Source organism: Carcharodon carcharias, chromosome 14 (assembly GCF_017639515.1).
Source record: "Carcharodon carcharias isolate sCarCar2 chromosome 14, sCarCar2.pri, whole genome shotgun sequence".
Lineage (NCBI taxonomy): Eukaryota > Metazoa > Chordata > Chondrichthyes > Lamniformes > Lamnidae > Carcharodon > Carcharodon carcharias.
The window spans coordinates 145,152,336-145,177,856 of record NC_054480.1 but is presented as its reverse complement, the minus strand read 5'-3'; the positions used below and the strand labels follow the sequence as shown (position 1 = coordinate 145,177,856).

The window sequence follows — 25,521 nt, the reverse complement described above, 5'->3', positions numbered from 1 at the left end:
TATCTATCTCAGTCTTAAATACACAATAACCTGGCCTCCACAGCCTTCTGTGGCAATGAATTCCATAGATTCATCACTCTCTGGCTAAAGAAGTTTCTCCTCATCGCTGTTCTAAAAGGTCTTCCCTTTACTCTGAGGCTGTGCCCTCGGGTCCTAGTCTCTCCTACTAATGGAAACATCTTCCCCACGTCCACTCTATCCAGGCCTTTTAGTATTCTGTAAATTTCAATCAGATCCCCCCTCATCCTTCTAAACTCCATCGAGTATAGACCCAGAGTCCTCAAACGTTCCTCATATGTTAAGCCTTTCATTCCTGAGATTGTTCTCGTGAACCTCCTCTGGACCCTCTCCAGGGCCAGCACATCCTTCCTGAGATACGGGGCCCAGAATTACTCACAATATTCTAAACGTGGTCTGACCATAGCCTTATAAAGCCTCAGCAGCACATCCCTGCTTTTATATTCCAGTCCTCTCAAAATAAATGCCAACATTGCATTTGCCTTCCTAACCACCGACTCAACCTGCAAGTTAACCTTAAGAGAATCCTGGGCTAGGACTCCCAAGTCCCTTTGCACTCCAGATTTCTGAATTATCTCCCCATTTAGAAAATAGTCTATGCCTCTATTCTTCCTACCAAAGTACATGACCTCACACTTCCCCACGTTGTATTCCATCTGCCACTTCTTTGCCTATTCTCCTAACCTGTCCAAATCCTTCTGCAGCCTCCCCGCCTCCTCAATACTACCTGTCCCTCCACCTATCTTTGTATCATCTGCAAACTTATCCAAGATGCCCTCAGTTCCTTCATCTAGATCATTAATGTATAAAGTGAAAAGTTGTGGTCCCAACACTGTCCCCTGCGGAACTCCACTAGTCACCGGCTGCCACCCTGAGATTTGCCTGTTTATTATTAAACAGGACAAGTGGACATCCACCAGCCAACATTTACCTGCTATGACATAGGTTCACAGCATGTTTCTAACACTGCATATGTATCTGAAGATGTTACCATTCATTTAAATGGCATAATGCAGGGCTGGTCCATCTTTCAGTGCCCAGACCTTTTAAATTACATCTTGATATGCTTAGCTTCACTGATTTTCTTAAACGGAACCTTTCAATTACCCTGAGAAGAAAAACTGGAATGATTTGGATATTTTCCCCTGATTCCCTAAAGGCGGACAGTTTCCCGAAATAGGCTCCTCTTCAGAACTGGGTCTTTAGTGTGTTGCGATGCTGAAGATGAAGAAGTAACTATTATGAAAGCCACTAGATGGCAGCACAGTTCCTGTAAACAGTGTGAGGCACTGGTCAGGTCTACAGGTGGTAGGTCGACACCAATATTGATGTCCCCGTTCTAGCTTCAGGACTTTCTTAAGGAGAAATGAACAAGTATTTAACCACAATGGAAAAGGCAAAAGCCAGAAAATGATTAAAAGTAAAATTGGGAGAACGAAGGGGACACAGGTTCAAACTCAAAAGGGAAAATGTAGGCTTGATGTCGGGAAGTTCTTCATATAAAGAGCAATCAATACGTCAAATTAGATTTCAGTAATGGTGGCAAAAATCTTGGAATCACTTAGGCTAATGTCTTTGAGTTAAGGGCTATTAGGCTACCTGGTTTCCTGGCAGGTTTCCGGGCCAATAAGTACCCGGGTTTTGTGGTGAGCATACTTCCTAGTGTGGGATTAGCACCCAAATGGACAGGAATTCAGCAGCAGATGTGGTTGTGACACTGTCAATATGATCAATGTGCCCCCAGCTGTAAAGCTCTTAAGTGTCAAATTTGCCTTTTTATTAATACATCAGAGACAGCTGACAAGCAATGTTAATCTGTTGTGGCCTAGGGTCACAGAACTTTTCTAATGCTGTGCTTGTGTCTAATAATTTTACTGTTCCTTTAAATGCTCAGTGTCCCTAGAAAGTAAAGCCACCACCATTTCTGACAGCTCTCGTCATAGAATGATAGAATATTACAGCATAAAAGGAGGCTTTTCATCCTTCAAATCCATGCTTCTAGTATTCTGTGCTGGTGTTTCGCTCTATACAAATATCTTCGTTGAATCACGCTCTCCTGCTTGCTCTCCATACCCTTTAGCATTCCTTTTTCTCCTCCCGTTGCCTGAAACCCCATTTCTGCCTATCAGCCATGTAACTCTTCCCACCGGATTAGTCTCCAATCATGTGGACAGGACTCAGGGATTGAGATACTGTGGGTGTTCAGCTATGGATGGCTGGATAGCTTCCCATCCGCCTCAACTTGCACCTCCCCTCTCCCCTAACCCCATCCCTCCCCACACTCACACCAATCTTGCCCATCCACAAGATAGTCCCATAGTTATTGACCAACAACTGAAGATAACTAACCGCCCTGTGGCTTGGGTCTTAGCCCTGCCTCCTCTCTTTGAACTTTGAGAGTCTTTTCTTACTTTTCAACATGTTAACATCATTTGCTCCATCCCCAATGGCCAGTGTGATGGCACTTTTGTGCTTTTTGACCAGCTGCACCACCATGGCTTTCTGCTTGGGAGTGACGCGGCAACAGATGACAGCCTTGCACTGGCAAGCCAGCTCCACAAACGCTCTCTCATGAGCCTCCTCCTCACAGTCAATGTCCTCTCTTGACTGCGGATTAATGGCTGTCTTCAACTTCCAGCAACATGGTTTCTTCCTTCTTGATTGATTCAAGCATCTAATGAATTTATCCTAAATATAGATTGGAAAATTGAGTCACAAATTCAGCAAGAGCTATTGAAAGGGAATTGATACTTGGAGCTAAAGACTTCACCAGTAGGAGGAGATGTTCCATCAAGGCCTCCCTGCCGTTGTATCGCAGTCTCTCAGCGGCAGTCAGTGAACACTGTAGAAGTAATGCAAGGATACACATTTGATATAACTTAACCAAGTTTAAAATTGACCAAATCTCATCAACATAGTTTGCAAGACCAAGAGACTTTTCAAAGTAAAGTAACCTGCTAAAAGATACAGGCTGCTTTTTCACAGATAAGCAAGGACCACTAGACTGTAATGGGAAACAACATCTTTAAGGCCATGGTAGGTCTAGCTATGAGGTGCGCCCCATCATAGAAAGAGAGCTAAGCACAACAGACAGCCACACTTCAAAGCTATGTTAAGTCTTTCAGCTAAATCATGCCGAATTAAGAAATGCATACTGGGCTGCAAAAGTTAATAAACACATAGGCCTTAGTGAAACATTTATGTTTCAATAGTTTAATAAAAAAATGAGAACAGATGGATTGAATAACTATGATGACCAGCTCCAAAAAGAAACAAGTAATAAAATGGCAATATGAACAGTATGAACAATGAAATGCCTGAAAGTTGGTCTGAAGGCCAGGGTTGGGATGTTACAAGGAAAACTAATCATGGGAGATGCTATCGGATGAGATCATGAAAAACTTGATTGATTATGGCCTGAGAAATTTGTGGATTATGCTGGGGCAGGGCTTTTACCCCATGGTTTAAACAAAGAGTCCAACACTCCATTGGATATGTCATATTATAGAGAACTCTTATAGGACATTAAAACCTGTCAGTGTTAAGTCCTGCCTACTATTGAAATAAATATAAAAAAGTTATTGTTGAAGAAACCTTCTCCTCAGTCTGAAGGAGGGGACTTGGGCAGGCATCTCGCCCATGAGAACTTACAAGAACTGATTATCCATTGGTGGTTGTATGTATGGTTATCTCTTGTAACATTAATGGCGTAGTGCTTGCATTGTACTGTTTTTAATTACTATAGATTGTGTGCTAGTGGTGGTTTTCAATCTGCCTTGAAGATACAGTAAAATATTATAGATGGAATTTAATACCTCACAAGCCACAAGTACAAATCTGAAGACTCCAGGAGTGAGGTCTTGCAGCAGCTGTAGTGTCACTCTCTTGCCAATACCTCAGGAGAGTAACTGACTTCCACAGCTTTATCCAGAGAATCTTTTCAAATAAAATTAGCCTTTCAAATAGCACTTCAAAAATGTTACATTCACAGCAGAGTAACAGCTCACCCTGTCACTGAACTGGCCAGTTTCTCTTTGGAAAGTATAAAATTATGCCAAGGCAGAAACTTTAAATCTCAATTTTACAAAATCAATTAGAGAGTCAAACAATGGGAACAGTCTGACATCCATTCCAGGGCATAGTTACAAGAAAATATTCAGGAATAGAAGCAGCAGTAGGCTATATGGCCTTTTGCGCTTGCTCCACCATTCAATAAGATCGTGGATGATCATTGGCCTCACCTCTATTTTGCCATCCTAACCCATTATCCCTTGACTTCATTAGTAAACAAATATGTATCAATTTCAGTCTTGAATGTACTCAGCAACTGAGCAACCACAGCTCTTTAGGGTAGAGAATTCTTAAGATTCACAACGCTCTGAGTGAAGAAATTTCTCCTCATCTCAGTCCTAAATGGCTGACCCCTTACCTTGAGACTGTGCCCCACGTTCTGGCCGGTCCAGACAGTGAAAACAGTGAGCTGAGTTTTGCCATGGAGGTGGAGGAATGTTTTGGAGGTGGGTGCACCAGTAATTTCACACAGGAGTGCAGGGTTCCAGTGTTTTTCCTCCTCTTCACTGGCTGCCTCTGGGAGGGTCATGTTTATTGTCCTGCCAGATCCACTTCCGTTTTCCTGACTCAGAATTCATCCCGATGTCAGGATTGCAATGTACCCAGGAAAATTCAGCCCAGCCTCTCAGCATGTACGCTGTCAAGCCCTCTAACAACTTTTAATGTTTCATTGAGATCACTTCTCATTATTCTGAAATCCGGAGAATATAGGCCTACTCTATTCAATCTCTCATCATAGGATAACCCTCTCATCCCAGGAATCAATCTGGAAACCTTGGCAAGCCCCAGCCATTAGTTTCATTTACCAAGGTCATTATCTCACTCAGTTCAGTCTCTGTTATGTGACTGCCTAGTCTCAGCTCTAGACCCCTCGTTCATGTTATATATATAGCACACTGTGATCTGTGATATCGTTACAGTACACTCCATTAGAACAGGTAAAATGGTCTCATTTTCCTAGTCATTGGTAAGATCTGCACATGACGCAGTTGGGAAAAGAATCCTTAACAGACTCCAGAAGTAAATATGTCAAAGAATCAATTAACATACCAGGAAGCTTCCTGTGATAATCAGTGCCTTGTTACTGCACGACAGCATGTCAGGCTGCTCACTGCTGTTCATGGCCCCTGAAATGGTTGCAAGGTTGTTTTCTTTGTGTGTGTAGTTGCTCTTCTGTAACTTCTCTAGGGCTTTGCTGAGGTGGTGATCCAACAGAAACGTGCACAATGTTATTATTGGCTCACCGATGGACAGCTCACGTTTCACACAATCATACTCTAGCAGTTAAGTCACACGTGTAAACCTACTGAGCATGCAGCTGGTCACTGTTAAAGTGCCAAACTTAACAGAGAGTGGGCTGCTGAACATAAACAGTGAGAAACAAAAAAGCACCTCACAAGAAGGTGGGGGAGGGAGGGCAATGGACTCTAATGCTGCCAGAGTTGTAATCTGGAAGAGAAAGGGACATTTCACACACAAGTGATAAAATGAAGTGCTTTGACACATTTATGATGTTTGGCACATGCTTAGGGACCAACACAATAAAGTTTGCCATTACTTTTTGTAACGACGGCAGCCGCCAATTACCACAGGCCATCCAGCGTGTGTTGGAAGGCCTGGAATTAGGCCCAGCCCCGAAACAGTAGGTTCCAATCTTCACCGCCATCCGGTTCAAAGGTCACCCAGAGAGGGTGTGGCTGAGACCAAGAGGATTCCCAGACTGTGAGCACCCTCAGCCCTGACCTGGTCAGTACTGTTGGGTTTGAGGCTTCATAGCAACAGGCCCCCACCCCACTATTGCGTACCTCCTCGCTAACGCCACGGGCATTTAAATTGGAGAATATCTTCCACACCCCGTATATTCTGGTGGTCACATTCCAAAGCTGAAGCAATTCATCAACAGGGAACAGCGTTATTCATCACTCACCTGATATCATGCCCCTCAAAAAGCACCATACGGTCTGAGAGTAATTTACAGGAATATCCAATATTAATCGCTGTTTCTGTTAAAAATAGGAAAAGACAGAAAAAAATTCAAGAAGGGTAACACCCATTCAATCAGAGTGCTGTCCTTTAGTAATAATCACATGCTTTTCCCAATATCTTTATTCACCTATGTTCCAATGTTGATAATATATAGTTGTTCACATCACCAGTGACTGCTTCCTGCCGCAGACTCTGTATTGAGCCTGTCAGTAACAATTTCTAGGAAGTGCTCTGGGGAATGAGATATTGGCCACATTCATACTCTCCTCCCATGGTCACAGACTCCACATCCTGGAGATAATTACTTCATTCCGACTCCATTCTGCAGTGCTGATAAGCATCTCTGCTCTCTCCTCTTCCCAAACGCCACAGATCCTCGGTGCTCCACTGATGTGGGAGCGGTCGCCCTCGATGTGGGATTGTGGAGCAGTGGCTTTTGAAGGGATTCTTAGAAGCTTTGAGTGCCGTGGCAACAGCAGCTGGTCCTTAGTGAGACTGGAAGTGTTATTTTGGCATAAGTGTGTCAGCAATGACAGCTTGTGTAGTTGCACTGAGATCTGACCCACTTGGACTAGGAAAGGCTGAAGTGCCTTCAGTGTGTCATTCCACAAACTTCCCATGTCTAACAGGGGCTTCTAGACTCTGGTAGTCTCAGGAATCCAAGGACATGTGACATATTCCACTCTTCTCACATTCTAATCCCTTTTCCCTGGCCAAGATGATTCTTAGGTACTTATTTTTACTCTTCCTGTCTAGGGAGGGTGACCAACCTGTGCCTTTCTCCTCCTTTTCCTAATCATTCAAGCTGGGCTCTGCTATGCAGTGCGGAGGTCCAATTGTTATCAGAGTAAATATGGGGAACTAGCTCACTGCCTGTACATTATGAGAATCGACCATCCGAGCCTCTTGTCCGATTCATAGACCATGGCCGGGATTTTGTGGTCCCGCCAATGGTGGGCATTGTCACAGGCAGGATGGGGAAATTTGGAAAGCAGTGACCTTAAACAGCTCTCCAAATATTCCCATCCTGCCTGCAGCGATGCCCATCGGTGTCAGGGCCGGCAAATCCCGCCCCGTGACTTTCATGGATTTATAATGACGGTGGTAGGTACGTCAGCTGTCAGCCTGTAACATAACAAGTGATTTACCTATATCAGGTTTTTACCTCCTTTAAACTTTTGAAACTAGAGACTATTAAAAACCCCTCTTAGTCTAAATAGTTAACATATCTTATTATTCTTACTGTTGGTCTCCCTCACCTTCATTTTGTTCAATATAATAAAGGTATTAGTAGAAATGAAATGTCTACACACAAAACATTGACTTGTTTCTCGTTTCAGATTCTGACCTGTGAAATTCCAGGGCCTGAGTTTTCAGAATGGTGGGGGCCCCTGCCATTCGAAGGGTCAACTCCAGCAGCCCTGACGCCGTATTACGCTCCAACAAGTGTCGATTGGCATAAGGTGGGGACTTGGGCCCTCACTTTGTGGGGGTAGGAAGTCCCATCTTGGGGAGCTGGCGGCCAGTCTGATTGTCCAGCTGCTCTCCGGTCCCTCCAAGCCCAGCGCTGCAGCGGCCAGAAGGGGCACTGCAAGGAGTTGCCTGGCACCAAGTCCCAGGAACTGGAGGACAGGTTAAGTGGAAGGAGTCCCTGGTCAGGGAGGGTAGGAAAGGCCTGGGTGGGTCACGAGGGGCGGAGATAAGGGTCTCGGGGGTTAGAGGGGGGAGGACGTTCCTGAGGCCACCGGGATTTAAGGGGAGGGTGGCCCCAGTCAGAATGGAGCTTCTGATGGAGGCACCACCACCACCTTTCCCACCCGAGATCAAACTTACTTACTTTACACGATATCCCCCCCAAGCTGCCAACTGTCCACCAACCTAAAAACTGAGGGTGGGTGGGTAAAGGCCCTTAAGTGGACATTCAAGGGCCTTAATTGGGGTAAGGACGAGCTTCCAATCCAAGGCCCTACCCACCCCACCGGAAAATCACTGCCAGGCGGGGGGGGCGGGGGCAGGAACATGGAGGAATTCCACCCCCACCCACCCCCACACACCCACCCCCACCCACCCCCACCCCCACTCCCACCCACCCCCACCGCCACCCCCACCCACCCCCACCCACCCCCACCGCCACCCCCACCCACCCCCACCCCCACCCACCCCCACACACCCCCAACCCCACCCACCCCCACCCACCCCGCCTCAAACTGAGGCGGGGGGTGGGGGCGTGGGGGAAAGTGTTAAATTCTGGCGCAGGTGTTACTGTTCTCAAGATAAATGAAAAACTCTTTAACAGCATCTCAGCCTCCACAGAACATCCCACAATTCTGGCACCCACCACCCCCCCCCACCACCCCATCAATATCTAATTTATTTTTGGTTATTCTTTCACAAGATTTAAGCAGCACTGGCAAGGCCGGTATTTGATATCCATCCTAACCAAGGGTCAACTACATTGCTGTGGGTCTGGACCAGGTAAGGATGGCAGATGTCCCTCCTTAGTGGGGCAGTAGTGGACCAGAACAATCAATGATAGCTTCACAGTCACCATTACTGAGACTAATTTTCAATTCCAGACTTATTAATTAATTGGATTTAAACCCCACCAACTGCCATGGGGGGATTTGAACCTACGTCCCAATAGCATTAGCTTTAATTTACTAACCCAGTTGCGTTGTCACTATCCTACCATTTGTTACATCCTCCGCTTGCTGAGGGTGGACCACATTCAGGATAATCACAGAGCGAATCAGTCGGTCAGTGAAAAGCACGTGGAAGTGAACGGCAGAAAGAAAACCAGGGGAAGCTGATGAGGGATATTTAAAAATAAGTATATCAATAGATAAACAGAATCTGACAGTTCCAGCACCTTTCTTGTCTCCAGTCAGTACCCAGATTTTAATATCTGCCTCCTTCAAGTTCTGAATGGTTTCAGGGACTCCGTCTTGCAATTTATCCTCAATAGCAGTGGCTCCAACAAGCTGCAATATAAACGCAAATAAGGACTTCACGCCACTTAAGCAAAGGCCTTCTTATGGACTTGCAACTATTATATTCAAAATAAGAGAGCGTACGATAGAGAACCATGGCCAGGATTTTACAGCCCCTCCCACCCTGCAGGGCATTGAGGTCCTGCCGAACTGAATGGAGGTTTAAATGGCTCGCTGCATCCGCTGGCAGGGGGAGACACTCTTGTGGCGGGGGCCATAGAATCCTGGACCATGACTGAATAGATAAAGCTGAAGATTCCATTGCCGTTATGTTAGAATTTCATAACATTCATAATTTTCTGGTAACATTTGCATTCTCTTTGCACTCACTTTAAAATTTGATTTCAGATTCTGCCCCGAGACCCCCTTTTGACTTCTCAAGCTGAGCAAGTTTACCCAGTGAGATATTAAGATCAAGAAGGTCGCAGGTTTGAGCCTGTGCTGGGCTTAGCCTGATCTGGGGGTGGGATCCTACACAATGAACCTCAGTGTCCAAAGGAGGGGAGGAGGAAAGCTATCCAGAGCTACAATTAGCTAATGTGTCCTTCAACCCTTCCCTCCCTCCTCACCATTCGCCGGCAGCGACCTGATGCTAAAAGCCTTCTCTCCCCCACCCCCCACCCCCAGCTCCTCAGGCTGGCTGGCACCCACCAGGAAACAGAAAAACTGTTAATCAAGCCGAGCGCTTAAATTCAGCACAAACTAAGAGGAACCTCCGTTATTCCCTCACCACCTACAAATAAAAGACCAGCCTCTGCTGTCTACATTCACACATGAATAACAATCACTTGGGTGAATACCCACATAACGGCACCTTATAGCTAGGAGAAAATGCCTTTAGAGCGAGGGAGGAGATTATCGAGTAACAGGTCAAAAAAGTGCCCTTTATTTATACACCAAATGAAAAGCAGAATATGGAGGATGCTGGAAATTTGAAATTAAAACACAAAATGGTGGAAATACTCAGCAGTACTTTGCAAGGAGGTTTACCCACCCTTCTGTTTCATAACTTTAACAGGTACAATGGGTCTGACAGACCCCATGTTACAGCAATATAAATTGGATTATTTAAACCAATTAATCTCTCACAAAGATGAATTATCAGTTAAATAAAGGGTAAGTGGTTAATGTTTAATACACCTACACGTACACCTACACCTACACTACAGTTTGTCCTGTTATTCTTACGTTAAATGTTAAAAAACTGTTGTCAAATTTTCAGCTGAGGTAAACAGAGATTGTGTTTCCACTTACCAATAGGTTTCAAGTAAAGAGTATTCAAACGGATTCTGATCCTTGTTACGTTCACAACACAATATTTAGCAATAAAATGATGAGGAAGGTGCCACTTATGGAAAACAATTTGATTACTGAAGAGAAGGCTGAGCCCTCACACTGTACTCAGTTTGTTTATGTAGCGTTTTTAACTTGCTAAAATGTCCCTAGGCACTTTACAGGAAAGTAATAAGACAAAATTGACATCGAGCTTAAGGAGATAAGAGGACAGGAGACTAAAGCTTGGTCAAAGAGTTTGACTTTAGGGGCCATCTTGTAGGAGCAGAGAAAAGGAGGAGAGGTTTAGGGAGGGAATTTCAGAGCTTAGGGCCCAGGCAGCTGAAGGCATGGCCACCAATGGTGGGCTGAAGAAAGTGGGCAACATACAAGAGGCCAGAGTTGGAAGAGTTCTCACAGGGTTCTCGGGCTGGTGCAGGTTACAGAGTTAAGGATGGGCGAGGTTAGGGAGGGATTTGAACAGAAGGATAAAGGTGTACCAAATTTTGCCAGTGATTTGGTAGTAGAACGGAAGGGGGTGTAACTTGGAAAGCAGCCTGTCACTATCACTTTCCAGACTACGTACTAACACTGGCCATACAAGTATGCATTCTACTGGTATGGCTGTACATTCTAACCATCTCTATGTTATTAAAGAGCTGAATGGAGAGATTATCCTGCTGATGCTTAACTTACTTGAGAGCATCATGTTGGCTGTATGTAAATAAATAATGGTGCCAAGAGGCAGCAGGCACTCAGGCTGATGGCAATCGTCATTATTGTGTCTATTGCTTGGCAAATAACAGTTTGACTTGGAAATACCTCTTTCAGGCATATCTGTTTAAAAAGAAGGCAACAGCTTACCACCAGATCTGTTTCTATTTCTTCGTACAGCAATTCGAGCAATCTCCCTCGATCCTCTAGAACAACACTGGCTTTATGGTGCCTTTGGTTCCAGTCTTTGAAGTAGCTTTCATCCACTTCTTTGTATGCCAGGCACAATGTCCGCAGTGTTTCAGCTGCAAAATACTGCAGAAAGCATATCAATTTTCACAATACAGCTCTGGCAAATGAAGCTTACCTTCAAGCTAGCATTGATTTACACCACAATTTATGTGTGAGAAGATTATTAAAGATACAGTATTCCCTCTGCTGCCTGCCTCAACAATAATTCATAAGCAAGAGGTGCTCTTTTTGATATGACATTTCTGATATTTGTGCTGAGGCACTACCACACTTATAGTGAGAAATATTTACAGGACATCAGGGAGAAAGACAGTTGAAAATTTAGGCTTTTCAAGTGATTTTTAGAAATATGGAAAATATATTTTAAATCTTGCTTTAATCACTTGAAAATAATTAGTTTTGTCAATGGAAAGGTTTTAATGCTATTCCACCCCCTATTTTAAAAGCAAAGCAGCACAGACACAATGGGCTGAATGGCCTCCTTCTGTGCGGGAAAGTTTTCTGTGTTTCTGTTTAAAAGCGCCTGTTGGTTCTAGTTGTCACACATTCTCCCTCAATGGAACAGCAGGGCAGGCTGAGTCTCAGTCAGCGTTGGTCAAGATTAGCAGACAGAAGGAATCGATTGGTTATGTCACTCCTTCCCCCACTCCAAGTCGGAGTATTCCAGGATTGCGGAGTGTTCCATCTATTAGACCAACAAATAACTAACCCACTCAACTGCAGCATTCAAAGTGATATCAATACCGCTTCCTCTTCACCATGGACATCCGATCCCTCTACACCTCCATCCCCCACCAGGATGGTCTGAGGGCTCTCCACTTCTTCCTCGAACAGAGGCCCGAACAATCCCCATCCACCGTTACTCTCCTCCATGTGGCTGAACTTGTTCTCTCACTTGTTTTCTCCTTAAACTCCTCTCACTTCCTCCAAATAAAAGGTGTGGCTATGGGTACCCGCATGGGCCCCAGTTATGCCTGGCTCTTTGTGGGGTATGTGGAACATTCCTTGTTCCAGTCCTACTCCGGCCCCCTCCCACAAGTCTTTCTCCGGTACATCGATGATTACTTCAGTGCTGCTTCATGCTCTCGTCTGGACCTGGAAAAATTTATTAATTTTGCTTCCAATTTCTACCCCTCCATCATTCTCACATGGTCCATCTCTGACACTTCCCTTCCCTTCCTTGACCTCTCTGTCTCAATTTCTGGTGATAGACCAATATCCATTACAAGCCTACCGACTCCCACAGCTACCTCGACTACAGCTCCTCACGCTCCGCTTCCTGTAAGGACTCCATCCCATTCTCTCAGTTCCTTCACCTCTGTCACCTCTGTTCTGATGATGCTACCTTCAAAAACAATTCCTCTGACATGTTCTCCTTCTTCCTTAACCAAGATTTTCCACCCACGGTGGTTGACAGGGCCCTCAACCGTGTCCGGCCCATCTCCTGCGCATCCGCCCTCACTCCTTCCTCTCCCTCCCTGAAACATGATAGGGTCCTCCTTGTCCTCACTTAACACCCCACCAGCCTCTGCATTCAAAGGATCATCCTCCGCCAACTCCAGCATGATGCCACCACCAAACACATCTTCCCTTCACCCCCCCCCACCCCCCGGCAGCATTCCGCAGGGATCGTTCCCTCCGGGACACCCTGGTCCACTCCTCCATCACTCCCTACACCTCAACCCCCTCCCACGGCACCTTCCCATGCAACCACAGAAGGTGCAACACCTGCCTCTTTACTCCCCTCTCCTCACCATCCAAAGGCCCAAACACTCCTTTCAAGTGAAGCAGCATTTCACTTGCACTTCCCTCAATTTAGCCTACTGCATTCGCTGCTCCCAATGCGGTTTCCTCTACATTGGAGAGACCAAACGCAGACTGGGTGACCGCTTTGTGGAACACCTTCAGTCTGTCCGCAAGCATGACCCAGACCTCCCTGTCGCTTGCCATTTTAACACTCCACCCTGCTCTCATGCCCACATGTCTGTCCTTGGCCTGCTGCAATGTTCCAGTGAAGCTCAACGCAAACTGAAGGAACAGCACCTCATCTTCCGACTAGGCACTTTACAGCCTTCTGGACTGAATATTGAGTTCAACAACTTCAGATCACGAACTCTCTCCTCCATCTCCACTCCCTTTCTGATCCCCCTTTTTCCATTAATTTGTAATTTTTTTAATATATTTTTCTTTTCGCACCTATTTTTAAATTTATTTTGATCTATCATTTTATGTCCACCTTTTAGCCCATTTCAATCCCTTACCCCCACCCCCACTAGGACTATCTGTCCCTAGCTTGTCCTGCTTTCTACCCTTAATGTCATCATTAGCACATTCCTTAGACAATATCACCACCTTCAACACCCTTTGTCCTTTTGTCTATGACATCTTTGGCAATCTCTTCTTTGCCTCCACCTATCACTGGCCCTCTATCCAGCTCTACCTGTCCCACCCCCCTCAAACAGCTTATATTTCACCTCATTTCTATATTTCTTTAGTTCTGATGAAGAGTCATACGGAGTCGAAACGTTAACTGTATTCCTTTCCGCAGATGCTGTCAGACCTGCTGAGTTTTTCCAGCGATTTTTGCTTTGGTTCAATATTGAGGTTTTGATTTGTTCTTGGGCCCTATGGAGAATAGATGATACTGACCCACTGGTGTTATCAAGTCACTCACATGAAGCCTTTTACAAATGTTACAGTTCCTTTCAAAATGGCAGGTATAAGCTAATTAAAAAATGGAATATTGAAACTTTCAAAATGGCTACAGGTGCCCTAGCTATATAAAGTCAGGTCTCGTGATTAGTTCATTAGTTAACTGTTCTGTCTGGAACCAATCAATAGACAAAGTGATTTGTTACCTGCCAAAGTGACAGTATTACCCAATAGCTGATGTCATAACGCCATAATCATCAAGATGTGTTCATTCAAAACTTGCCCAGTCCTTTACATTTGATGTGACTACAACTTTAATTCATGAAATTCAGCATAGAAGTGGTAAGTGGAATTAAAGTAACACACCCCAGAGAGTCTGAGATTTATTCAACAATTTTAATTCTCTGTCCTGAATTGAGTACCTATTTCAAGCTCTGAACACTGCTGTTGGTAATATTTTTTGTTTGGTTGTCATGTTTGTATTAATCATTGTTTCCAGCTCTTTGATTAAACACCTCAGCCTGTGCTTTAGAAGTTAATTTCCATTGGAGCCAATTATTGCCTATTATACATTGCCAAGTGCAAGAAGATCCATAACTCATTACATTAACACTGTAAACATGAGACCATAAATACCACGATTATATTGCTTGTTGGTGATTGGAGCAGTGCTGAAAATGGCTATAATCCAATCCCCCTTGTGCAGCAAAGACTACACACGTAACAGCGCAAACAGGATCCAGTGCAGGGGATGGTTTAGCTTCCCACGTGGGGAGTTGGATTTTGTGGGGCCTGCTGGAGTGGACGAGATGGGGGAGAATCACCCGGGTGGCCCCATGAGTCAGACTCTCAGTGGCAGAAAACTGTTAGCGATCAAGAGGGCAGCGTGAGGGTCAGGAAATGGGAACCTGGCTTGCTACTGGTGGGAAGCTCATTGATATGTTTACTTGCCCACTTGCACTTAATTTAACTAAAATTCTACTTGAATTAATGCTGCCTCCTCAATTTAGTTAAACTCACGCTTGTCTCTTGTGCCTTCGGTAACCTGCCCAATGAAAATTCGCGACTTATTTGTGGCTTACCAGACTCAGTGAGAGTGTGTTTGGACTTTTTTTTATTCATTCACAGGGTATGGGCTTCGCTGGTTGGGCCAGCATTTATTGTCCATCCCTGACTGCCCTTAAGGTGGTGGTGAGCTGCCTTCTTGAACTGCTGCAGTCCATGTGGTGCAGGTACATCCAGAGTGCTGTTAGGAAGGGAGTTCCAGGATTTTGACCCAGCGACAGTGAAGGAACAAGTCAGGATGGTGAGTGGCTTGGAGGGGAACTTCCAGGTGATGGTGTTCCCATAAATCTGCTGCCCTTGTCCTTCTAGGTGGTAGCAGTCGTGGGATTGGAAGGTGCTGTCGAAGAAGCCCTGGTGAGCTCCTGCAGTGTATCTTGTAGATGGTACTGTGCGTCGGTGATGGAGGGAATGAATGTTTGTGGATGGGGTGCCAATCAAGTGGACTGCTTTGTCCTGGATGGTGTCAAGCTTCCTGAGTGTTGTGGGAGCTGCACCCATCCGGGCAAGCGGAGAGTATTCCATCACACTCCTGACTTGTGTCTTGTAGATGGTGGACAGGCTTTGGGGGATGAGGTGAGTTACTCACCACAGGATTCCTAGCTTCTGACCTGCTCTTGTAGCCACAGTATTTATATGGCTAGTCCAATTCAGTTTCCGGTCAATGATAATCCCCAAGGATGTTGATAGTGTGAGATTCAGTGATGGTAATGTTGTTAAATGTTAAGGGGTGATGGTTAGTTTCTCTCTTGGAGATGGTCATTGCTTGGCATTTGTGTGGTGTGAATGTTACTTGCTACTTGTCAGCCCAAGCCTGGATATTGTCCAGGTCTTGCTGCATTTGGACATGGACTGCTTCAGTATCTGAGGAGTGGTGAATGAGGCTGAACATTGTACAATCACAGAAACATAGAAAATAAGAGCAAGAGTAGGTCATTCAGCCCCTTGAGCCCACACTGCCATTGAATATGATCATGGCTGATCCTCTATCTCAGCTCCTTACTCCCGCTCTCTTCCTATACCCCTTTATGCCTTTAGAGTCTAGGAATCTATTTAATTCTGTGACTTGGCCTCCATAGCCTTCTGTCATCAAGAATTCCACAGGTTCGCCACCCTCTGAGTGAAGGAGTTTTTCCTCACCTCAGTCCTAAATGGCCAACCCTGTATCCTGAGACTGTGGCCCCTTGTTCTAGACCCCCCAGCCAGAGGAAACATTATCCCTGCATCCAGTCTGTCCAGCCCTGTCAGAATTTTATATGTTTCAATGTGATCTCCTCTCAATCTTCTAAACCCCAATGAATACAGGCCCAGTCGAACCAACCTCCCCTCATACAACAATCAGGCCATGCCAGAAATCAGTCTGTTGAACCTTAGCTGCAGTAAGGAGACCAAAACTGCACACAATGCTCCAGGTGTGGTCTCACCAAGGCCCTGTAAGCTGTAGTAAGACATCCTTGCTCCTGTACTCAAATCCTCTTGCACTGAAGGCCAACATACATTTGCCTTCTGAACTGCTTGTTATACTTGCATGCTTGCTTTCAGTGACTTGTGTACAAGGACACCCAAGTCCCTTTGTACATCAACATTTTCAATCTATCACCATTTAAATAATGCTCTGCCATTCTGTTAGTCCTACTGAAGTGGATAACTCTACAGTTATCGATTTATACTGCGCCTGCCATGTATTTGCCCACTCACTCAACTTGTCTAAATCGCCTTGAAGTTTCTTAAAATCCTCCTCCAAATATATTGTGATTAGCTGAGGCCCAAGCACTGATCCCTGCAGTACCCCACTGGTCACCCCCTGTCACTCTGAAAAAGACCCATTTATTCCTACTCTTTGTTTCCTGTTTGTTAATCAATTCTCAATCCATGCCAATATATTACCCCCAATCCCATGTGCTTTAATTTTGCACACTAGCCTCTTATGTGGGACTTTATCAAAAGCTTTCTGAAAATCCAAATACACCACATCCACTGGTTCTCTCTCATCTATTCTGCTAGTTATACCCTCAAAAAACTCCAGCAGGTTTGTCTAGCATGATTTCCCTTTCATAAATCCATGTTGACTTTGTCTAATCCCGCTAATATTTTCTACATATCGTGTTACCACATCATTTATAATAGACTCTAGCATTTTCCCTAGCACTGATGTTAGACTATCCAGTCTATAATTACCTATTTTTTCCCTCCCTCCTTTTTTAAATAGTGCAGTTACATTTGCCACCCTGCAATCTGCCGGGAATGTTCCAGCATCTATAGGATTTTGGAAGATGCAACTAACGCATCCGTTATTTCCATGGCCACCTCCTTTAGTACCCTGGGTTGTCGAGTATCGGGTCCTGGGGATTTATTGGCTCAGTCCCAGTAATTTCTCCTGCAGTATTTTTTCAGTAATACTAATTTCCATCAATTCCTGCTCCTCACTAGACCCCTAGTATTTTTGGGAAGTTATTTGTGCCTTCCTCCGTGAAGACAGAACTAAAGTAGCTGTTTAATTGTTCTGCCATTTCCTTGTTCTCTATTATAAATTCTCCCATTTCGGGCTGTAAGGGTCCTACATTTGTCTTCACTAATCTTTTTCTTTTTATATACTTATAGAAGCTTTTACAGTCTGCTTTTATGTTCCTTGCAAGTTTATTCTCATACTCTATTTTCCCATCTTAATCAATCTCTTGGTCCTCCTTTGCTAAATTCTAAACTGCTCCCAATCCTCAGGCTTGCTACTTTCTCTAACAACTTTATATGACTCCTCTTTGGATCTAATATCAGCCTTGATTTCTTTTGTTAGCCATGGTTGGGCTGTTTTACCTGTAGTGTTTTTGCATCAGAAAGGAATCTATAACGTTGCAATGCATACATTCATTCCTTAAATATTAACCATTGCCTATCCACCGTCATGCCTTTTAATGAAGTTCCTCAATCTATCTTAGCCAACTCACACCTCATACCTTTGTAGTTTCCTTTGTTTAGATTTAGCACCCTAGTTTCAGATTGAATTACTTCACTTTCCATCCTAATAAGGAATTCTATCATATTATGGTCAGTGTTCCCTAAAGGATCCTGCACAACAAGATTATTAATTAACCCCTTCTCATTGCACAATCCCAAATCTAGGAGCGCCTGTTCCCTAGTTGGTTCCTCAATGTGCTGGTCTAAAAAAACATTTCGTACACACTCCAGGAATTCATTTGCCACAGTATTATTGCTAATTTGGTTTGCCCAATTTATTTGTAGATTAAAGTCACCCATGATTACTGTAGCACCTTTGTTACATGCATCTCTAATTTCCTGTTTCATGCCATCCCCTACCTTATCATTACAGTATGGAGTCCGATAGACAATTCCCACTAATGGTTTCCACCCCTTGATGCTTCTTAGCTCCACCCAGACTGATTCTACATCTAGGTTTTCTGAGCCAATATCCTTTCTCACTACTGCGCTGATTTCATCCTTAATTAACCATGCCACCCCACCTCCTTTTCCTTTTTGCCCATCCTTCCTAAATATCGAATGCCCTTGGATATTCAGTTCCCAGTCTTGGTCACCCTGCAGCCATGTCTCCGTAATCACAATCATATCGTACCTGTTAACACCTATTTGTGCCGTTAACTCATCTACATTATTGCAAATGCTCTGGGATCTCAGATACAGTGCCTTTAGACTAGCTTTTTAAACATTTTTACACACGTTTTTTGTACTATGACCCTATTTACTGCTAACCCTTATTTCCTCTGCCTTCCACTTATGCTTTCTATTTTTCTGTCTTTCATTCCTATCTTTGTTTCCCTCTCTTGTGTCTCCCCACTCAGATTCCCATCCCCCTGCCACTCTAGTTTAAACCCTCCCCACGTTACTAGCAAATACCCCTGAGATAATATTGGTCCCGGTCCTGCTGGAGTGCAACCATCCAGCTTGTACAGATCCTATCTCCCCCAGAATTGGTCCCAATGCCTGAGTAATCTAAATCCCAGCAGGTCTGGCAGCATCGGCGGAGAAGAAAAGAGTTGACGTTTCGAGTCCTCATGACCCTTCCACAGAACTGAGTGAATATAAGGAGAGGGGTGAAATATAAGCTGGTTTAAGGTGGTGGGGGGTGGAGGGAGAAGTGGGGGGGGGTGTGGTTGTAGGGACAAACAAGCAGTGATAGGAGCAGGTAATCAAAAGATGTCACAGACAAAAGAACAAAAGAACACAGAGGTGTTGAAGTTGGTGATATTATCTAAACGAATGTGGTAATTAAGAATGGATGGTTGGGCACTCAAGGTACAGCTCTAGTGGGGGTGGGGTGGAAAGACTAGCAGGGCATAAAAGATTTAAAATTAATGGAAATAGGTGGGAAATGAAAAATCTATATAAATTATTGGAAAAAACAAAAGGGAGGGTGAAGAAACAGAAAGGGGGTGGGGATGGAGGAGGGAGTTCAAGATCTAAAGTTGTTGAATTTAATATTCAGCCTGGAAGGCTGTAAAGTGCCTAGTCGGAAGATGAGGTGCCATTCCTCCAGTTTGCGTTGGGCTTCACTGCTGCCAGACCTGCTGAGTTTTTCCAGGTAGTTAAGTTTTTGTTTTGGATTCCCAGCATCCACAGTTTTTTGTTTTTAATCTAAATTCCTCCTCCTACACCATCTCTCCAGCCATGCATTCATTTATCTATTTTCCTATTCCTGGTCTCGCTAGCATGTGGCTCTGGGAGTAACCCTGAGATTACTACCTTTGAAGTCCTGCTTTTTAATTTATTTCCTAACTCCCTACACTCTGCTTTTAGGGCCTCAACCCTCTTTATATCAAAGTTGCTGCTACCGACATGGACTACAACCACTGGCTGCTCACCCTCTTCCTTCAGAATGTTCTCAGCCGCCCAGTGACATCCTTGACCCTGGCACCAGGGAGGCGACATACCATCTTCGTATCTCATCTGTGCCGCAGAAACGTCTATCTGTTCCCCTTATGATAGAATCCCCTATCACTATTGCTCTTCCACTATTTTCCTCCTCGCCTGTGCAGCTGAGCCACTCATGGTGCCACGGACTTGGCTCTTGCTGCATTTCCCTGAGAAACCTTCTCCCTCAGCTGTATACAAAATGGAAATTCTGTTAGAGAAGGAGATGGACCCAAGGGACTCCTGCGCTACCTGCCTAGTGCTTTTACTCTGTCCGGCAGTCGCCCATTCCCTTTCAGCCTGTGCACTCTTTACCTGCGGTGTGACCACCTCACTGTTCGTGCTATCCATGAAGACCTCATCCTTGTGGATGCTCCGCAGTGACTCCAGCCGCAGCTCCAGCTCCGAAATGTGGATTTTGAGTAGCTGCAGCTGGAGACACTTCCTGCACTCAGAAGCTGAGTGGCCCTGGCAGAACTCAAACTGGGCATCGGTGAGCAGGTTATTGCTAAGCAAGTGCCGCTTGATAGCACTGTTGATGACCCTTTCCATTACTTTACTAATGATCGAGAGTAGACTGATGAGGTGGTTATTGGCTGGGTTAGATTTGTCCTCCTACTTTTTGCCCAGGACATACCTGGGCAATTTTCCAAATTGCCAGGTAAATGCTAGTGTTGTAGCTGTACTGGAACAGCTTGGCTAGGGGCACAGCAAGTTCTGGACCTTAAGTCTTCAATACTTTTGCCAGAATATTATCAGGGCCCATTGCCTTTGGAGTATCCAGTGCCTTCAGCTGTTTCTTGATATCACGTGGAGTGAAGCGAATTGTCTGAAGACTGGCACCTGTGATGTTGGAGGCCTCCAGAGGAGGCCAAGATGGATCATCCACTCAGCACTTCTGGCTGAAGATTGTTGCGAATGCTTCAGCCTTATCTTTTAACTTACATGAGAGTGAGTCACAGGCCAGTGGATTGTTTTTGGTGAACTTTTCTTTCATGTTGAAACTTGATAGTCTTAAACTCTGAGGGATGGCACCTGAAGCAGGAAGGGTATAAATCCAGAGTATTGGGTCCAAAAATGGAAGGGGCAGCTCATAGCTGAGAGACAGAGGGGCCACTCGTTAAAGTGACATCAATATCTGAGTCCCTAAGATGAGGACACTTCGGAAACTGCCTTTAAAGAAAGGAAGAGACTGTGGTCCAGTGGGTATCATTCACCCTGAATTCCTTCATCCTCGAGCACTGGAGAGGATCATCACTGCACAGGAACTCCATGCTGCCTTGCAACCAGTGCATGCCAACCTGTAGTTCTGACAAAGGGCTGTCAGCCCTTTAAATGTGGCGCCATCTCCTGCACGGGGATTAGGTGATGTGGGTCTCCTGCATCGTGATCCATCTGCAAGCCCATAGCACCTATTTTTGTGAGCTTACTGCCACGTGATTGGATTCAGGCGGCCGCATCCTTCTTGTGCCAGCTTCCCAATTATTCCTGTGCCCTCTGGCAGAGGCAGCAAAAGTAGGACTAAATCCAGCCAGGGGGGTGGGGGGGGGTCTCACTCTTACTGGACGCTAGAGCCATTATTACTAGACAAAGTGTGGACCTGATACCACCCTTCCACACAAAGTCATTGGCAGTGGTTCAGAATGGTTTTGAAATCCTGAATGCATAAGTTCCAAATGTTTCTTGCAATTCATTTACTTTCAAGTAGGAGGCCTGTTCACACCAAATGGCTTTTGTCCCAGAGTAGGAGCCAAAAGTCATCAACTTGCATTTCCATAGCATCTTTAACACAGTAAAATGTCCCAAAGTGCTTCACAGAAACATTATCTGGCATAATTTGACATTGAGCCACATATGGAGAAAAAGGGAAATAGAACTGATGGACTTAGTTTCAGAGACACTGTCAAGAGGAGCATACAATAGGACTATTGCATTTTTTTGCAAAGGGTAATATTATCATCTGATTGAGGTTATTTCATTTTTGCTTTATCTGCATGAAATCAGAATATTCCCAAAAAAACTAACCCCAACAGCACTGACGACTTAAAAAGTGAACTCAGGGGGATGACATCCACAGGCATTCATTACAGTGAATCCTTTGTAGCTTTTGGATCCATGTTACATGGGAATGACAAACATCTGGGATAAAGAGCCTGCAAAAACCGCCCTTCATCCACATCCTCACTGATGTTGTTTCACTGCTTTAAATCAGGGTGAGATGGTGCTCGAACACTGCATCGATAAAAGGATTACTGAAGTAAACAAATACACTCTTTTTAAAAAAGCCTTAGGAGAGAAATTGGGACACAATTGTATTTTCAGCAAACAAAGTATTTCCTATTATTCACAATTCACGTGAGAGTTGGTTATTAAAGAGACAAACCATCTGGATATTTATTTTACATTCAGTGTTATTTTGCACAAACATGCTGGTTGTGTTACAACATTTAATATAGGGGTTCTCAGATATTATACATCTTAAATCCCCGGTTTAATTAATCTGATTTTCTAAATTGTATTGGACCACCTGAGCAGTGATAATGGTCCTGATTTTAACTCTCCCTGCCTGGCAGATATCTGGCTGAACTGCAGTTAGAATGACTGTAGTCTCTTATCCTCTCCGATCCTACAGCTCCCTCGCTGTGTCCTGATTTTAACCTATCTTTACAGCAGGCGTGGAAAACACCACAGGATGGAAAGGGAGGTCCTGTTTTAAATATTCCCCACTCCTCCTGCTGCTGAATTCCCATTCCCACCCTCTGGCCAGGTGGTGGATCTGGTTGGGTTTGGACCAGGTGTAAACGTGGGCTGACTGGTTAAGACCTGCCATGTTGCTGGACTCCCGCATTCGCTGCCTATTTCAGGGCTTACAGGTACCATGTGTGTTCACCACCCCCACCCCCCCACCCCCCACCCCACTCCCCCTCTGCCTTTTAAAATCAGGACCAATAATTTTTATACTAAACCAGTGGTATATTAGCGATGATATGGGAAAAGTACTTTTTGTAGGCACATGAACATTTATAATTCCCCTGGAACAGAGATCCCAACGTTACTAAGGGCAGAGATTTGTGCTGAGTGGCCGGGAGGGGGGCTGACCTGCCTGAGTGTAAAACAACACGCGATGGAGTCAGGCGAGCATCCCACTCGCGCAATATCTCGGTCGGTGGGCGCTGGTGCAGGAGTCAGCAGCGCCCCCACCGACAGTTAACAGGCCTATTAAGGCCTTTAAAGTAATAATTGGCTGAAACTTTTCATTGCTCATCCCACCTTCCGGTTGGCGGGGCAGGGGAAAAGACCAAGCGGCCTTTGGATATTTTAGGGAACTCCATCCACGGGCGGGATGAGGTTTCCAACGGCAAACAAAAATTTTAAAATTTCATTCATAACATGGCCGGCTCATGTGACAGAGTCACGGGGAGGGGACGGGTTTTTAAGGAGGGATAAATTTTTAATTTTTTGTGTTCTTAAACTTTCAGCTCCCAGAGGCAGCTCTGCGCCTCAGGGAGCTTTCACTACGCCCAACTTCCGCGCTGGCCCTCATCCCACCCTTACCCCGGCAGCGCTGCAGTGCGTGTTTCACGCTGACTGGCCGTTAGTTGGCCAGCCAGTGTGAAATCGAGCTCAGGAACCTGATCCCAGGTGGCAGGTCAGCTTCACAACCGCACCCTGACCCACCTGCCGTGTCCGTCCGAAAAGGTAACGATCCTGGCCTAAATATTCACTGTGATGATTGCATTGCAAGAGGCCACGAGTTCACTTCAGATTTGCAGCGCTGCTGTGGTTGTTCTCCATGAATATTCTGATCACACGTGCACTCCTGCTTTAGGCAGTCCTGTTATCTAACAACCTCCAGAGTAAAGTGCACGCCAGAAAATATCAAATCAATCTATCAGTTCAATGCAGGCTGACAGTTCTCAACCTGCAGGATCCTCAATTCCCTGTACAGCGCGTGGAGGCTGAATAGTTTTCATCAACTTAACATTTGCAAGACTGAGGGTCATTGAAATTATGGGGAAGAATTTTTAGCTCGGTGTGTGAGTGCAGGCCCGATACAATCGGCCTGCTGACAATTAAAGTTGTTAAGGTTCTAATTGTCCCCGAATTTTTGTGGTCTGTCCAACTCTACAGTTGATGCATGGGCGAATCTACCAGGCGGACTTTGGGTTTTTTATTGAACCTCATCCAAGGGGGGAAAGAGGTTTCCGTCATTAAATTTTTAAAATTAAAATGAATGGACAGAATTTTCATCCTGTATATGTTCAGGTGACTGATTAGGATGCGTGGACATTTTTTACTGGATTTTAAAATCTTTATATAATTGTTTTGAAGTCCTCAGCTTCCTGAGGCAGCTCTCTACCTTCAGGGAGCTTTCACTCAGTGCTCGCCTGCACCCACCCTGACATCAGTGCCCACCCTCCTCCCACTCCCACCCTGACATCAGTGCCCACCCTCCTCCCACTCCCACCCTGACATCAGTGCCCACCCTCCTCCCACTCCCACCCTGACATCAGTGCCCACCCTCCTCCCACTCCCACCCTGACATCAGTGCCCACCCTCCTCCCACTCCCACACTGACATCAGTGCCCACCCTCCTCCCACTCCCACACTGACATCAGTGCCCACCCTCCTCCCACTCCCACACTGACATCAGTGCCCACCCTCCTCCCACTCCCACACTGACATCAGTGCCCACCCTCCTCCCACTCCCACACTGACATCAGTGCCCACCCTCCTCCCACTCCCACACTGACATCAGTGCCCACCCTCCTCCCACTCCCACCCCAGCATCAGTGCCAACCCTCCTCCCACTCCCACACTGACATCAGTGCCCACCCTCCTCCCACTCCCACCCTGACATCAGTGCCCACCCTCCTCCCACTCCCACACTGACATCAGTGCCCACCCTCCTCCCACTCCCACCCCAGCATCAGTGCCCACCCTCCTCCCACTCCCACCCCAGCATCAGTGCCCACCCTCCTCCCACTCCCACCCCAGCATCAGTGCCAACCCTCCTCCCACTCCCACCCCAGCATGTGCCCACCCTCCTCCCACTCCCACCCCAGCATCAGTGCCCACCCTCCTCCCACTCCCACACTGACATCAGTGCCCACCCTCCTCCCACTCCCACACTGACATCAGTGCCCACCCTCCTCCCACTCCCACCCCAGCATCAGTGCCCACCCTCCTCCCACTCTCACCCCAGCATCAGTGCCCACCCTCCTCCCACTCCCACCCCAGCATCAGTGCCCACCCTCCTCCCACTCCCACCCTGACATCAGTGCCCACCCTCCTCCCACTCCCACACTGACATCAGTGCCCACCCTCCTCCCACTCCCACCCTGACATCAGTGCCCACCCTCCTCCCACTCCCACCCCAGCATCAGTGCCCACCCTCCTCCCACTCCCACCCCAGCATCAGTGCCCACCCTCCTCCCACTCCCACCCCAGCATCAGTGCCCACCCTCCTCCCACTCCCACCCCAGCATCAGTGCCCACACTCCTCCCACTCCCACCCAGACATCAGTGCCCACCCTCCTCCCACTCCCACACTGACATCAGTGCCCACCCTCCTCCCACTCCCACACTGACATCAGTGCCCACCCTCCTCCCACTCCCACAC

At 45.9% G+C, this 25,521-nt stretch overlaps 1 protein-coding gene across 3 annotated transcripts in view; it reads right to left on the bottom strand.

The window, feature by feature from the left end:
- The window catches only part of LOC121287241 (phospholipid-transporting ATPase IC-like), a 126,645-nt gene that overhangs the window by 21,411 nt on the left and 79,713 nt on the right, over positions 1-25,521 (bottom strand). For all 3 annotated transcript variants that reach the window (XM_041204939.1, XM_041204940.1, XM_041204941.1), the window contains exons 18-22: positions 11,202-11,366; positions 8,945-9,056; positions 6,017-6,092; positions 5,140-5,284; positions 2,430-2,706 (exon numbers count right to left, since the gene is read on the bottom strand). In XM_041204939.1, coding sequence (XP_041060873.1) covers positions 2,430-2,706; positions 5,140-5,284; positions 6,017-6,092; positions 8,945-9,056; positions 11,202-11,366 — 775 coding nt within the window. The remainder of the gene's footprint in view (positions 1-2,429; positions 2,707-5,139; positions 5,285-6,016; positions 6,093-8,944; positions 9,057-11,201; positions 11,367-25,521) is intronic.